A 17,019-nucleotide genomic window follows, 5' to 3' on the forward strand; every position below is an offset into this window, starting at 1 on the left:
ATTTATAGTGCTGTGCATTCAGTTGGGAAAGAAACAATTATCCTTGTTGCTATGTATGCCAGATTAGTGTATGTGGTGTACATTGTATTGAAGTCTATTATGCACATTCCTGGGGCAAGGTGTATTTTGGTATTCAGTATTGCAGATGTACAAAAAGTACTTGAGAGTAGCAGTGACACGATGCACTATATGTGTCTGACAAATGCACATATAAAGATGCAATTTAGAATTCGTGACCAGGGGGTCCTTGTTACTGACATCAACTTTCATTCACTATTTATGTTTCTACAGGACAGGCAACAATTTAAGGACAGCAAACACTAACCAGAGTGTGGTTTGCTTCTTACTGTAAATATGCATGAAAGTTGGATGGAAACAGCACGGTATTCCAAGAGCTGTTTGAATATTTGATTCTTCAAAATGAATGAGGGCATCATAAAGAAATGTGTGATTACGTTATCCAGCAGAAATGTGGTACAGATGAGCAGACTGACTTGAATCCACAATATACAAGCGTGTGAATGTCTCAGCCTGTCAAGTCACCGTGGCATATGGGATATGTCGCTGACACGGAGTGAGTTTGGAGCAGAGGGAGCGATATTTAGGCCACCTTCCTAACACATTTGAAGGGCACATAAGGAGGAGACTAAATGTAGAACAGAGATGATGGTGTGTAAAGGTGAGAGAACATCCTCTGAGCCATTTGTAGGGTTTTCTAAGTGATAAGAGTAAAAAAGCCAACGTGATAAATAAACACACATCCTGCTGTACTCTAATGACCAAACAGTTCAGCCCCAAAATTTGAGCTAAACTTTGATTCTAGGCAATATGACATAGTTTCAGATTAATGCTGCACATACAAGACAGTTTTACAGTTTTTCCTACTGATGAAGACCGCCCTAATGGCCAATCATAGCACAACAATGTAATTAAGTAATAGACCAAAAGATTAAATGACAGGAAAGTTCCTGTTTTTCACCGTATGCTCTAGAAATGAGAAGTTTTTCTGCAATTTTACAAATTTATTCTTTACAATTTAAGCCTGAAGAGTCCAGCCTGTTCTCACTCCCAATGCGTAATATACCGACGATTTGTCACGTCCCGAGGCGTTCCATGGGAACGCGGAAGGTGACCTTCCACGTTCCTATGTTGCGCACCAGATTGTGGATGAAATTGAATAGAATGACACTCCCGCGGTAACACATGTTTCAGCTGTGTATTCCAGCCCTGACCCTAATCATAACCTTATCCTTAACATTAACCACCACCTTAATCGTGAAGTGTTTTCCAAAGCGATTTATGTAAAATAGACGTACATGTGCAGATTTAAAACCAAACGGCTCTCATGTTTCCTAATTTTTCCGAACTCATAATATAGGGACGTGTTGGGTGGTCAAAAGCGTAATATACCGATAATTTGTCACCTAGTGTAAAATGCTACTCTTTGGGAGTGAGAACGTGTTGGAAGAGTCATATGGACAGATTTCTTTCATTTACTACAGCAGCATTTAGAAAAATTATTGAAATTGTACTTCTTATATCAAGAGATTATTCTGAGATTAAATGTGTACTTAAACTTCTGTACATTGATTAAAAAGGGGAGTTTGCCTGGTCTGGCCCACTTCATATCAAAGTGGGCTGTTTATGGCCTGCGATGTAAAATGAATTTGACATCTGCACTCTTTGAAAATCGAAATGCTGTTGCAGTTGTGTACCTGCTGAACTCAATTTCTCATGTTTTCTCTTCTTTTGGTGAATATTTAGTGTGTGTTGTACCTGTGGTCACTGAAAATCCTCTACCCAAAGACGCTCTTTCTTCTCCGGGGGAACCATGAATGTAGACATCTGACAGAATATTTCACCTTCAAACAAGAATGTGAGTTGGCTTTTTGCTACACGGCCCATTTTTCTTTTATTTCAGCATTGGTTCTTCCACTCCTTTCACCCTCCGATGTTAAGCAGTGCTTATTTAGTTTTGATTATTAGTGGTTTGAACAGATCTCGTAAATCTCAGCTGACTGGAGAACATATTTTCAGTTTGATTACAAACCTGGCGAAAAAGTTAACATGCTAACTGGTTCAGGATCATACATTTACAACTTACAGCTAAGAGTTTATTTGTGCTTGAATAACACCTAAACATGGTTTTAAAAAAAGAGGAAAAATCAGTAATTAGTCAGTATTTCCTATAGCAGGTATCATATTTTGTTTTATTTTCAAAGCCAGGCGTTATTAGCTAAAAGTAGCTAGCTAGCTTAGCAAGGTGCAGCTAAAGATAGCGCAGAGATATATACCTGCTAATTATGTGACATATTAATATAATACAACAATACCACTTTCTAAACTCATCTCAGAGTTGATGGAAAGAATACTAATAAAAATAACACAAAACATGCCACGACTTTTTTTTTCTGTCAAACTAGCTAATATAAAGAAAACCAACACCTTGTCAATTACACAATTTAGCTGAACTAACACCTATAGCAGGTAGTTAATGGCTGTCTTCCTACATAATTAGCTTTAGGGAGCAGTTTTTTTGCAGCAGGCTGTAAATGTTTTTAACATGTGTATCTGCAGTTTTGCACGTCCAGGTTGTCTTAACTTTTGCAACCCTAACTGTAGCTTCCAGTATTGCTATTGTAGGTGAAAAGCTGATTAGCCCTTACACGTTATACACGACTGCTGAGAGAATGACACCATGTAACACGCGTGCAAATCTTGTTGAGCTGTGCTGTGCTTTAGGTGATTGGATCCGCTTTATTCCATTACCTGATAGTTTCACCTATGGAGTTAAATATTTTCTGCTGGATCTCTTCTCATCCTCCCCCTCACCATCCTTACTTTTCTGCCACTGGCATGTTGTGTCCTCCCTCTCTTTTCTCTCCCTCCATCCTTTTGCTCTCTCCCCCAGTGTCTCCCTCCGTCTCTCTGACTCCTCCATCAGCGAGCTTCAGCCTCCTGTCCAAGAGTGGGTGATTAGCAGCAAATTAATTTGGCCCTTAATGATTGGCTCAGGGACTTACTCCTCTGTGTCTGATTGGCCAAGGGACGCGGAAGCTAATTTCCCTTGGTGCTCATGGCGAATAGTGGTCGCCCTCAATTACCATCTGCTATGTGTGTGTGTGTGTGTGTGCAGCACGAGAGCATGTACTGTGACTGCATGCGTGTGCAAGTGTCTTCATAAATGTTTGAGAGTGTGGAAGGAGCTGGTGGACTGGCAATAATGAGCTCTTGCTCTACACAAGGCAGATGGAGAGGTTGACAAACACACTCCTCGCTGTCACACACACACGCACACATAGAGGCTGGCTACTGTACGCTTGTACTCCACAAGACTGGCTTTGATTTGTGTACGTGTCGTTTCATGTCCTCACACTCTACCTTCTCTCTTCCCCGGTCATCTCCTCTCCTTCCTTCTTATAACCTCTCCTCCTTCTCCTGTCTTCTCCCATCAGTCTTTCTCCTTCTCTCTTTCGCGTTCTTCTTTTCTCGCCTCCCTCCTCCTCTGCTGTCTAAAAACCATCCTTTTCTTCTTCTTCTTCTTCTTCTTTTCCCTCCTCCAATCTCCTTTCAGCTATTTTTAATCCCGCGGTTTTGATTTTATGTCAGATGCATCGTTATGCCCATGTGTGAAATGTACTTTAAAAGATGCCGTGTCTTGGATGTCGTTATTGATATTGCTGCCAATTCAAAGGAGTTTTTAATACACGCAGACACACATACAAAAAAGAAGAAAAAAAGTGTCATGTCTTTGCTGCTTTGTGTTTATATTTGGGTCATTATTTAAAATGCTGTAATAGTGAGATTTGTGTTTTGTTTTTTTTGTTTTTTTTGTCTGGTATCTCTGAAGTGGCATTTCTAAAACAAAATCCAACATCATCAGAGAGGAGAAAAACAGGTCATATGGGAGTGCTGAGAAGAGCTGGCCCCATAAATTATTAACGCGTTGTGTGAAAATCCTATACGTTAGTGCCCTTGCACCCAAGTGAACCAAATGACGTGGTAACACTTTACGGGAAGGGTATTATCGGGTATTCATTCGTGATTTCATGCACGAAAAAGCGCCACTAATACGTGAAAAAAACCCATGACTCATCAGGAAAGTGCCTGAATTAACAGTATCTCATGCATGCCTTAATGCAGACCTTCCCAAAGTGTGGGGCCCGCCCCCTAGGGGGGCGCAGAGCAATTGCAGGGGGGGCGCAGTATGAAAAGGGGGGGAAGAAAAAACAAAACACTTGGACACTGCTAGCACAGGCGCTCACAGACACGCAAAGCAGGAGATGAAGCATCACTGAATATGTTTCCAAACCAACTTCATTCTAAGCCAAAGACTAGAAAATATGATGAAGCAAATCTTCCCTTTGGTTTCACCTGCACAAGTGCCGCGGTAGGTCTCCCTGCAGGATTGGTTTTCCCTTCGTCGGGAGCAGCGCTGGGCTGTTCAAATCACAGACAAACAGGATCCCACTGTTTATGTTTTTGAACCCATTTTGCACAGAGAGGCATTTTTTGAAAAATGTATTGATAGCAATGTTGAATATTATTACACATGAAAAAAAAAAAACTACATGTAAAATAATCACACGGTGATGCCTTTGCCTTTTTAAACACAGGGACAGTAACTGCGTGTAAACCTGCAGACAGTCAGATTAACAGTAATTTCTCTCTATCTGCCATTCATCTTATGTAAACAAATAATGTGGCGCACAGTGTGACGTGAAAAAAGTCACATACCTTTTAACTTGTGTGACCAACTCTGTATTCCTCGTCCACACGTAAATGCAAAAAATGAGTTTAAAAAATCTCAGTTTTCAGTGATTTGAAACGCCGTTTACGTGGACGAAACAGCTGCGTTTTCAAAAATACCTGTGTAGGTGCGGACGCAGCGTAAAAGAGTTAGTAGTTTATTTTATTACCTGTAATTTATTGCAGATTACTTTTATTTGCTTAATTGTTTACTAAATGTTTGAGGTGTGAAATAAACTGCAATGGAGCAAAATGTGGGTGTGGTTGGAGGATGTGTGCGTGCGCGCGTGCACGCGCGAGAAAGTGGGGGGGGGGGGGGGGGGCGCGAACATTTTTCTTGTAAAACAAAGGGGGCCCAGCAAAAAAAGTTTGGGAACCACTGCCTTAATGCATGAACAATACATTAATTAATACAACACCTAAGGTATTTCAGTCATCTTGATTCATGAGTTATTAACCGTGTGCACCAACAGGCTTAAAAAGAAAACACTGAGCAGAGGCAGTGAGTGTGTGTTCACTGTCTCTGCTCAAATGTTCTAATCGTGGTTGACTAAGCAAAACGTCTTTATGACTTCGTCATGTTTGAGGGGCCTAAGGTAAAGTGGTGAGCTGGGTATTGCTTTATTAACATTGATGAATAACAAATGAAAGTTGAAGGAGATTTGTGAGCGGGAGACAAAGATAAAAGATGGTTAAAGCCACTTTTATGTCACCCATTGGTTTGTACACACTTTTTTTGAAGGTTAAGTTTAGGTCTGTTGTTGGTCATCTTTTCTTTTGGTGTGACCATATTTAGGTGAGAGGATGGAGCGCCAAATTATCAGTTCAGTTAGCAGCCTTGGCTAGCAAGCGGCATCCAGACACCATAGGTGCAGACATCTGGTTATCAGTGCTAAGTAACATACTTTTCCAACATGCTTCATTTTTTTATGTATTAGGCTGTAAACATGTTTATTTCTGCTGTAAATAGTTTTTTCTGTCTGGACTAAGTTATGGAGCCAAACTCAAGTGGCCATTAGAGGAACAGGTGTCCAAGTGGAAAGAGTTTAACGCTTAGAAAACAAAAAAGAACAGGCATCTTTATTTACAGTTGTTTTTAATCTTTTATCATGTCAAACAAAAGCAACACGAACAAAAAAGCGATGTTTTAAGAATAAAAAGTGCAGCTGCAAGCTCGTTTTACTCACTGTTGGTTTTTGATACCTAATTTAATGAATAATCTACCTCTTTAGTTTCTCTTATCTTATCTTTAATATAATTAATAATCACTATTCAGTAGTTAAGAAGGACCAGGTCACTATTTATTTATTGAACATTAGGTCGTGAAGACGTCATGGTTAAATAATTATTCTTGAAAATAATCAGAATTGGTCATAATAGACATTCATTACCATTACTGCTTTTTTTGGTTATTAATTTATTGTTCTTTCTTTAAGGCACGCACACTGCAGTGTCATTCTTGGTCTGTTACACACGAACACAATTAAAGCTATTTACTGCACAAAGTAATGTATGATTTTATATATATGTACCATTACCACAGCGTGTTAGCAATCGTGTTTTTAGACCGATTCTGTCTGAAGCCTTCAGATTACTGACTTCTGTCCATGTAAAGGCCTGTTTGTTCTGAGTGCATCAGTCTCCCAGTGACAGGGACCGACTGTGCATTTGTAGCAATGGTGGCTATTCAAAGCATGTCAAAACACACTCAGGCGCTTCCTTTGTTTCAAGTCTTGAAATGTCTGTCTACTCCTCCAACCTGCAGGTAAGATCAAGTACTCAGAGCAGGTGTATGACTCCTGCATGGAGGCGTTTGATTGCCTGCCTCTGGCAGCCCTGATGAACCAGCAGTTCCTATGTGTGCATGGGGGGCTTTCACCAGAGATTCACACGCTGGACGACATCAAGAAGGTAAAATCAAAGACACGAGCAGTTTTGAGTTATCACTGCTGTGATAACAAAGCAATGATAACTTTTTTGACAAAAAGTGGTGTTTAATGACATTTTTTGTAGCTATAGGGTGAATGTTTTGTCTGTATACAATCATTTTTTTTCACCTTATTTTACAGAATTTTCTATTTGTTTTTATTTCTAAGTATTTGATAAGCAATGCTGAAGCATCAATCAGCTCTTAAAAAATAATGGTTAACTGTCTTTGAGAAGTACTAACATTTCCTTCATGTAGAAAAATCGCTGAAAATGTAGTGAAGAACTGAATCTGAATTCATTTTAAACCTTTTCCTGTTTAATCATTATGTAGTAATGCATAAAATGTATATAAAGTGATAAAACAGCCTTTTAAAAACATTTGTAATAACTAAATTACAGAGCTGAAACCTACCAATCAGAGTGAGAAAGTCTGGTTTGACAGTGTAGAAGTTGTCATATAGAAAAGGCGCTACAACTAGCTTAAAGAAGCCAAAGCTAACTTTACGTATTGTTTACTAAAGGCCTACACAGAGCAAACAAAACAATGGAAAATAGCAAAAATATCTGTTTTGGTCATACCCTTTGTTATTCTGCATAACTACATGAATTAGTTGTTGAATCAAATCACAGTGGAGAGAAGAATCTAGACCTTGTAAACCTAGCTTAGCAGTAGTTACAGCTTTGCCTTCAATTCAGGTGACAGGGTGTAGCTAAGTCAGGTGTTTAATGAATACGTTATTTGTTCTTTTCTTTTCCTACTTACACAAAACAGTGATACATTATATTTAATAATAATGGATTGGATTTATATAGCGCTTTTCAAGGCACCCAAAGCGCTTCACAATTCCACTATTCATTCACTCTCGCATTCACACACTGGTGGAGGCAAGCTACAGTTGTAGCCACAGCTGCCCTGGGGCAGACTGACAGAAGCGAGGCTGCCATATTGCGCCATCAGCCCCTCTGGCCAACACCAGTAGGCGGTAAAGTGTCTTGCCCAAGGACACAACGACCAGGACAGAGAGGCCGGGGATCAAACCGGCGACCTTCCGGTTACAGATACGCTTCCCAACCCCCTGAGCCACGGTCGCCCGAATATTTGTTGTAACAAGCAAGTATAAATAATGATAGTAAGGAGATTTGGCCTAGAAAGCCATAGGAACACATTTATTTTGTAGACGATGCATTTAACCCTTGCATCTGCATTCCCAAAGACATGGTGTCACTTAATATTCAGCATGCTGGTATATATGTAAGTTCTGTCATAGAGAGTAATCAGCCTGCAAATGCACAAAAAGAAGAGAGATCAGCCTTCGTAACTGTCCACAGTTTGTTATTCATTCTCAGTTTCACCGTTTCTCCAGTTCCTGCTCTTTGCCTGTGCAGGATAAGGAATACAAGTGCAAGGAAAATTATTCATGCATGCAACATGAGATCGACCTATGTGCAGCACTCAGGCACATTCATTCAGCAGTCATAAACCAACTTTTATTTCAGCTTTTTAGCCTGCTCCAAGTGCGTTCATTCGAAACCATAAAATAACCCCTGTGTGTATACAGTTCACTGAGCTCCAGAGCACAAAGGCACACACATGAACACAGAGATGCGAGAACACACACTTCCTCATCTAATGGCAGTGTTTCCATGGTGAATCTGCTGGTGTGACATCTTCTCCCTCCTGTGTGGTGGGGGTTGCCATGGAGATGCTCTGCTCTGACAGTATGTGTTTGTGTGTGTATGCTATGTGTTTGCTTTTCTTTCTCCCCTGATTTATCCTATATGTGTTGGAGGGTTGTTTACATGACTGAAAATGTCTTTCATGTAGAAAATCTCTGTTTCTGTAAGCTGACATTTCTATACTTCTGTGTGTGTGTGTGGTTTTTTTGTGCGTCCTAGTTGGACCGGTTCAAGGAGCCTCCGGCATTTGGACCCATGTGCGACCTGTTGTGGGCCGACCCCCTGGAAGACTTTGGCAATGAAAAGACCCAGGAGTACTTTGGCCACAACACGGTCAGAGGGTGCTCCTATTTCTACAGGTACAGGAGGGTAGAATTACTCCTCAAGGTGTTGTGATCTGCAAAAAAAAACATTACGTAAGAGCCCTGACATTTTATTTTTGAATGGGAATGAATATAGTCTGGCAGCCTTGCAGCAGCAGATCCCTGTGCTTATGAAGCTCAAAGGCAGAGCAAAGAGCTGACCTGGTACTCCAACAAGCCAGTGTGGATGTAATATTCTGGGATGATGGTTCACGGCAGAGACAGTACTCTTTAAAATCACCACCTGAAAGAGAAAGAAGTTCTCACACATGTCCCTGACTCCGGGTTTTCTCTGGGATAGGTCGATGTCTCTTTTTAAATGATCTGAGCGCCCTGTCGCTACCGTGCATGAGCGACGTGCGATGCTCACCTACAAATTAGAAATCTAATAAGTTTCAGGTCGACTTCAAGCTGCAGGTTTGGGATGTTGTTCCCGAGCAGAGAGAACGGGAGAGACGCCTCGTGTGCACGTTTACACCACATCCGAGATCCCCTAACTGTCGCTGGGATTTGTAGAAAATCTTGGCTACTTTACACACACAAACACACACCAAACACGCAGCACACACAGTTCCGTTTCAGCATGAAACGATATCCCACAATCCCCAGGGAGACTGCACGGTTCTGTTGCTATGACGACTGGCTACTCCTGCCAGATATGGAGTGATATTAAGATACAGTGAGAGAACGAGGGAGAGTAACATAGGAGGAGGGTGGCAGGGGGAAAAAAGATGAGAAAGTAAGAATGGGGGGCATGTACAGATGAGGGGGGAGACGGTGTTTAGAAATGGGTGTTGTGACATGTTCTCTGTGGCAAACACACCAATTTTCTATGTTTAGGAGACACAGCATCAATCAGCCAACTAGTGCACACTCAGCCCACCTCAGCACTGAGGCAGCCGTAAGCCTGGCTCAGGCCTGTCACTCCTCACTGATGCCCCCTGCTGGTCTCAGTCAGACACTACCTTAGAAAACAAAAGCCTACTCATCACCCACTGCCAGACTTTAAATATCTGTTTTGTGGTTTACAGCAGCCTTGACATATGACTTGTTTGTTATGTAAAGTGTGTTTTACTGCATCGCTTTGAATAATTCTTTCCCTTCATGTTTCTTCCTTTGCCCTCACTTACTCTCACTTGTTGTCCCTCTCTCTCTGTCTCTAGTTATCCAGCAGTGTGCGAGTTCTTACAGACCAACAACTTGCTGTCAATCATCAGAGCACACGAAGCACAGGATGCCGGGTGAGCTGACCGGCTGCTGCGGCTCAGTCCTTTCTCTCAGCTTAAATGGGCGCACCATTTCATTTAATGGCTTACCCTGACATTTCATGTTCTGAGCTGTTATTTTTCATTGTCGGGGAATTGGCACATTGCAGGAAAAGAGGCCGCACAATTTTCATCCTGAAACTGTGTGATTAGCATTGTTAAGAGTTGGTCTGACTGAGAGTGCACCAACAGCCGGTGCAAGATTCAACCCTAACTAACTCAGCACAGGAAGTCAAAGAGGCTGTGTACACTTTGTACTAAAAGTCTGAATAAAATAGTGAAGGGGAAAAAATTGTGACCCAAAAATGCATTCCTGGCATCTATTATCTCACTGAAAATCCTCTAGATGTAATGCAGCAATTAAGGCAGCACTGTGTTCTGTGTGTGTGCTGTTTGGTGAACCCATTAACAGTATTTGGTCTGTCATGCAGACGAGTAGTCTGGGTAATCATCCAGAGGTCTTAATGCACTTTTTATAGGATGGCCAAAAAACAAGCTATTTCAGTTGCCAGGCTTCTGCACCTGTGCAGAGTAGCTAATGTGGAGATAAAACATGCATTCATGGTCAAAAAAACAAAAAAGAGACTGTTCGATGAAGTAAGCAGCAGCAGTGTGGATACAAAATGGAGCAGCTTTCACCTGAGAACTTACAAAAGACATTGTACTCACTGCTGTCTCTACGAATTCTTTGATTGAATTCTTGAAGCCCTTGATTTGTGAATGTGCCGTTGCTGCATTATATTCTCCAACAATAGCGACAGCACAAAAAGAATAACGGCCAGCTCACTCAAAAAAAAAAAACTAAGCTAGCTGCTACAGGAACTACCCTAAATGGTGATTTTGTCTGGGAAAAATTGGTTTCTCTTCACTGAAGTTTAATGAGCAGTGAGAATCTAAAGCTGTAGCTCGGTGGATTTACAGCAGCACACTTTCCTGTCAATATTACCTGATGAAATGTGTGTTGTTTATAGCGGCCTGACAATGAAAAAGGATTTTTTCCCCTAAACCACACAAATCCTAAACAAAGGGGGGGAATCAAAACAGACGTTGGTCTAGGAATATCATCATTAAATTCACACAGAACGTGAACCACGCTCTCCTGGGTGAAATTGTTAGACCCACTCAGCCACCACAACCCAGATCAGTAAAGTTTTGTTTTGATAAACAGCTACAGGCTTCCGATGCCAGTAGCTTTTTCTGTTTTTTTTTACTGGTCATTTTCCTCTGCTATGCAAGGCAATCTGCTCTATTTCTGTTCTGTTAGTTTAAAAGAGTGTGGCTGTCTCACCTCCAACCATCCCCTGGCTGCTTTAGAAGACCTGCAAAGCAAATCCTTGTTTTTTTCATCCACAGCGCGGTGTCCTATTTGAGTGGCTGTAACGTGGGTAGCTTGTTTGTCTCTCTTTCCTCAGGTACCGTATGTACAGGAAGAGTCAGACTACAGGTTTCCCCTCGCTCATCACCATCTTCTCCGCTCCAAACTACCTGGATGTCTACAACAACAAAGGTCTGACTGACGTGTGTTATCCAATTATTGTAGAGCAAACTGTTTGTGTTGTAAGACTTCTCAGGAAAATCTTTACATGTACGGATGGATGGAAACATTGTTACCTCCTAGAGGAGCAAGCTTTCAATAGGTTAATATCTGCTTCTGTGTGCGTGTGTGTGTGTGTGTGTCTAGCTGCGGTGCTAAAGTATGAGAACAATGTGATGAACATCCGTCAATTCAACTGCTCCCCTCACCCCTACTGGTTGCCCAACTTCATGGACGTCTTTACATGGTCGCTGCCCTTTGTTGGAGAAAAAGGTACCACCCCCCACCCCCCCACCCCCCCCACCCCCCACCCCCACACACACACACACACATTACATTACAAATACCATGGAAGAGGATGTTGAAGAGGAAGTGCAAAATCTTCATCTTCCACGTGAAAATAATTTAGAAACCATTTAATTTTGAAAGTGAAAGTAAACCTTCAGATGAACTTCTCCAGTGAGAGAGCTCCTCTGCTCAGCTACTAACAGAGTTTGCACGGTATGTATGCCTAGTTTGGGATCCTGGTCCTTGCTGGTGTCTACTGGTCAATAGGGGAGTTGACTGGATGTCTGTGGGTTTCTGAGACAGAAGGAGAAACTTAAAGTCTCTGAAGAGCATTCATGTATTCTCAAGGATCACCAGATTTGATGACTCGTTTGACCTGTTTGAAGGCAGGGACAACTCGCAGTGGGTGGACTGGCTTCCTCTATCTGCCCAGTGTAACTGTGGGCGAATGGCTTGTGAGGTTTAGAGGCTGCTGGCCTTTCAGGCAGAATATGGCTTCAAAACCAGCAAAGTGTGGCATCAGAATCTGGGCTTTATTTTATGGAACGTGTAAATATATACAGAGCAGCTGGGAGGAGGAGCTGCTGAAAGAAACCAGGGGACACGAGTGGTGCTAGATATGTCATACAACCTGGGACAGTAGCACCTCAAAACAAGGCCGACAATGGCTGGAACACATATTAATGTCAGTGAACAGGACGTCTCAGTTCGTTTTTTTTTTTTTTTTACCAAGATAAGCTTCAGTATAGCGGATTTTTAGCATCAATTACAACCTTGTGACAAAAAACAGTTGTGTTGTTAATTCTGGTTGCAATCAATAAACATATATGTTTTCTCTGCAGTTTGAAATTGAGCTGAAGACAATATATGTTAATGGTTCCGGGTCAAACTTGTCTTTTATCCTGTCTTCCTTCTCTCACCCCAACCGGTCGCAGCAGATGGCCGCCCCTCCCTGAGCCTGGTTCTGCCGGAGGTTTCTTCCTGTTAAAAGGGAGTTTTTCCTTCCCACTGTCGCCAAAGTGCTTGCTCATAGGGGGTCATATGATTGTTGGGTTTTTCTCTGTATCTATGAAGCGCCTTGAGGCGACTTTTGTCGTGATTTGGCGCTATATAAATAAAATTGAATTGAATTGAATTGAATTGAATTGAATTGAATTGAAACGGACCTGAGGGATACCAGTTTGATAAGCGATTAATAAAATGGATCGCTGATGTACAGTAACAGAGTGTGATTCTTGATATCTTCATCTTTCAGCCCTCTAGCATTTTCACAGCAGGACATAGTTCAGCTCCGTCCTACTTACATAAAAAGATTCGTCACATTTTTTCCCAGAAAACATTTTTATTTTTCACAGTAGACACTGAAACATGTCGTATCAAAGGGGTAACGATCACACCGATGATGGCTCATGTTCCATTAAGGGATCGCGGAGAGCCGGTGTGAAGGTCTGCTGTCACATAGGTCGATAATTTACCGCTATTCATTGAAGGACACGATAATTACCCTGTCGTTAACATTTTGACTAGGACCTAAACTGCATGCACCAGTTGGCAGTTTTGTTGTCCTTTTATAGAAGCGTATCTGTGTCTGTTTGCCCTGCAGTGACTGAGATGCTGGTCAACGTTCTGAGCATCTGCTCTGACGACGAACTCATGAACGATGGAGACGAGATCTATGACGGTAAGAAGCCGCCAGCATTGATTTTTTTAAGGGTAGCTAGCATTCTTTTTTTCTTCTACGTGTCATCTTTCAATAACGTTTCTGCTCCACTCACTTCCAGCCAGTGCAGCGGCAGCGAGGAAAGAGGTGATCAAAAACAAGATCCGAGCCATCGGGAAGATGGCCAAAATGTTCTCCGTTCTAAGGTGGGTAAAGTTGCAGTTAAACACGCGTGTGCGCTTGCCTGCACATGCTCGGTTTCCCGCAACTTCTGCAGAAGCTGGCAGTCATCAGATCCTCACTTTTTAAAAGAGATTTTTCTAAAATCTGTCTTTTAAACCACAATCGTGTTTTTTTGCATGTTTGCAGGTGTGCAGTGTTTGAGGAAGTGTGTAATTCTTTCTCTTTATCACCTGCTCTCTTCTTTTACCCACACACATCTCTCACAAACACACACACACTGTCTCTGTTTCTCAGGGAGGAGAGTGAGAACGTCTTGACCCTGAAGGGACTGACCCCGACAGGCATGCTGCCCAGTGGCGTTCTCTCTGGGGGCAAACAGACCCTGCAGAGCGGTGAGCGTTTCATTCACTCACACACACATAAGCACACACACAGTCACATGCACACAAACTTAACCCCGAACTCATATTCAGAAACACAATGCCACACAGACAGTTTGAGTATCTGCTTTGGAGCATCCTCCGGTTCCTCCATGCCCTCTCTCCTCTTCTCCTCCTCCTCCAGCTGTTTTTCTCCTCTCATCCTTCTGCCTCACTGACTCACTCCCTCTCTCCACCTCACCTCACCAACGCTGAAGGATACTAACAGCCCACTGGTTGCCTGTGTGTGCGAGTGTCAGAGAGAGTGTACGAGCGAGAGGCTGAGAACCAGAGAATGACACCAAAATACAGGGCAAATGCATGTGTGTGTGTGAACTAACAGCAGCTAATGCTAACACCAGGTGCCCTCTGAACCTGCTGTGGTCTCAGTGCTGCTCTGAGGGCTTTGCTTGTTTAAACCTGAAACATGCCCCTTAGAAGGGGGTGTCTGGTAGTTGGGATATTTAATTAATGCTAATATTGAAATTATATGGATGTTACACATGATATTGACGATACAGAGTCTCTCACTTGTGTATATTTATCATGATGACATCTCCACAGAGCTCTAACGTGAATTTGGCAGAATAGCATGAACAGAATAGCATGAAGAAAATTTCACATGTTCAGCTAAACAGATATTGGTCCAAGCTGGCCGTCAAAAACTGCAATCTTTCACTTCTGCCTTAGTTCATGGTGCTCGTCATAAATCACATAATACCTGTCTGATCTCCCAGGCCAGCGTGAGGTCTCGTTTTATGTTTTATGACTTCTTGTTTGATTTTTGGATCACCCCAAAGTTCTGCCTACACTGTTTTCCAACCAGAGATTGTTTGACAACATTTAGCTCAGCCTGTCGGAGCCTCCTCAGCAAGCGCTGCTCACCCATACGGCAAAGATGTTTACGCATATCTGCACAGAGCATGTTTCAGCCTTCACTTCGTTTTCCTTCTCCTCCTCCTTTCTTTGTACTCCATCTTTCTCTTGGACTCTGTCATCTCCTCTCTCTTCCTGTCCTCCTTTCGTTCTCTTCTTTTGCCCATCCTTCAGCTACCATTGAGGCCATTGAAGCTATCGAGACAGTTAAGGACGCCGAAGGTAAAATCCCACTCATTTCACTGTGTGTGGGCGCGTGTGTTATATGTGTGTGTGTGTGTGTGTGTGTGTGTGTGTGTGTGTGTGTGTGTGTGTGTGTGTGTGTGTGTGTGCGTACGGACGAGTGTGCAGCATGGCTGCGCTCTCAGTCGCCCATGCTCATAAGGTCATAGATATTTCCTTAGACACGATGCACTCAGCTCTTCTAACTGCATCACCGCTCTCAACAAACCTGCTGCATGCTGGAGCCACCACATTAAAGCACACAACATGCATAAACCTTTCTTTTTCATCCTCTTGGGAAACAGGAAACACATACAGCCATATATTTGCATTCTGTTCAGATGAAACGCGCAGAGAATATTTTCTCCACACATACACATTTACAAGAAGAGCGGGAATGTGGGCGGGAGAGGATGTTGCAATGGCAGGGTCACCCAGACCTTCTCACGGACTGCAGTGTGTTAGTGTTTTTCTATAGTTTCCATAGATGCCATAGTTCTTTAGAATATGAGCATGCAATCAATCTGTTTCTCAACAACCTACAGCAGAACTCGGGCCAGATCAAAATTTGCAACATTTGCAATTCGCTGAAGAAACATTTACACTGATCTGCCACAAAACTCGTCTTTTTACTTAGCTTTCAGCCTCCTGCAGCATCTTCACGTGACCTAGATTCAGAATAAAAGTCTTTGCTTACACCAAGAGATGGTGTGTGCTGAAGAAGGCAAGCTAGTGTGGCTGAAACCTCTGCAAAAAGTTGGGCTTGGGATTATGCAGATACAGTTTCACACTCAAAACCTTTGCAAAGAAAAAAAGATTAATTTGGCATATGGATGCATTACATTCAGAGGCGGCTGACAGGTCTGCCAGGTTCTTTTGAGCTCACGAACAGATTGTGGTCATGGATTGTGTCTTTTGTGTATCATGCCCGGCGTGCACAGTACTCGGCATGCTTCAGTTACCCATACTATTTTGTGTTTGTACCTTTAGTGCTGTCTTTGGCTTACCTGAAGTACAGACCATAATTTGTTTACCCAAATGAATTATGGGTATCGCCTGTGCTGTAGTTTTCTGTCATGTTATATATGATTTGTAGTTGGGTGTTAGACATGTGCTTTGTAGTACAGTGGCATCTGTGAGCAGCTGCATGTGTGACAGTTGTCTTGTGCAGTTGTTGAAGAGTTGGCGTCGGCCTCTCCAGACAGTCCTCCTTATTGGTACAGGAGCATCTGCTGGAACAGAGGTTTACCTGGTCTGGGGTGACAGCTACTACAACGAATCAACCTTAATGCTGGTTGATGTTTTGTCTAATTTAAAGACACACCGTTTAAAGACAACTGAAATAAAGCCAAGTCTACAGCCATGCTAGCTCTGTGAAATGCTTCCGCTAGCATGCTAACAGGTTTACGAATGACAGAAGGAACACGCTGCTGAATTAATACGTTTAACTGAAGTCCAGATGTGCGTGAATGACTGACTCTTCAGTGCGACTGAACAGACTGCGATAATTTGGATCTGGTGTACTGCTAATGTGTTTGTGTGCTTTGCTAACATTTGACGATTAGCAGTAAATACAAAGCAAAGCTAATGCTACGCGAGCATGAGCAAACATCTGACAAATAATAATAATATTAATAATAGTAATGGTGACTAACTCAAACATAAAACCCATTTAACAGATTTATCAGAGAACACACATAATAAATGTCCGTTCAGTCATTTCCTCATTTGCACCTTTAAAGCATTAGTGTCAGTTGGTATGAAGTTGCAACTTGGATGAAATAAAAACAAAAAGCAGATGCGCATGCTTTTGTTTCATAATGACTCTAAACACTGCTGACTCACCTGTACTACT

At 42.2% G+C, this 17,019-nt stretch overlaps 1 protein-coding gene across 2 annotated transcripts in view; it reads left to right on the forward strand.

Moving 5' to 3' along the window:
* Positions 1-17,019, forward strand: part of LOC146524232 (protein phosphatase 3 catalytic subunit alpha-like) — a 37,416-nt gene that overhangs the window by 17,042 nt on the left and 3,355 nt on the right. The window contains exons 4-13 of one of the 2 annotated variants that reach the window (XM_085173875.1): positions 1,765-1,876; positions 6,515-6,660; positions 8,575-8,714; positions 9,881-9,958; positions 11,395-11,489; positions 11,664-11,789; positions 13,408-13,485; positions 13,586-13,670; positions 13,942-14,039; positions 15,117-15,164. In XM_085173875.1, the coding sequence (XP_085030001.1) occupies positions 1,765-1,876; positions 6,515-6,660; positions 8,575-8,714; positions 9,881-9,958; positions 11,395-11,489; positions 11,664-11,789; positions 13,408-13,485; positions 13,586-13,670; positions 13,942-14,039; positions 15,117-15,164 (1,006 nt within the window). The remainder of the gene's footprint in view (positions 1-1,764; positions 1,877-6,514; positions 6,661-8,574; positions 8,715-9,880; positions 9,959-11,394; positions 11,490-11,663; positions 11,790-13,407; positions 13,486-13,585; positions 13,671-13,941; positions 14,040-15,116; positions 15,165-17,019) is intronic. The other variant, XM_085173877.1, reaches the window with a different exon arrangement.

Source organism: Neolamprologus multifasciatus, chromosome 2, assembly GCF_963576455.1.
Source record: "Neolamprologus multifasciatus chromosome 2, fNeoMul1.2, whole genome shotgun sequence".
NCBI lineage: Eukaryota > Metazoa > Chordata > Actinopteri > Cichliformes > Cichlidae > Neolamprologus > Neolamprologus multifasciatus.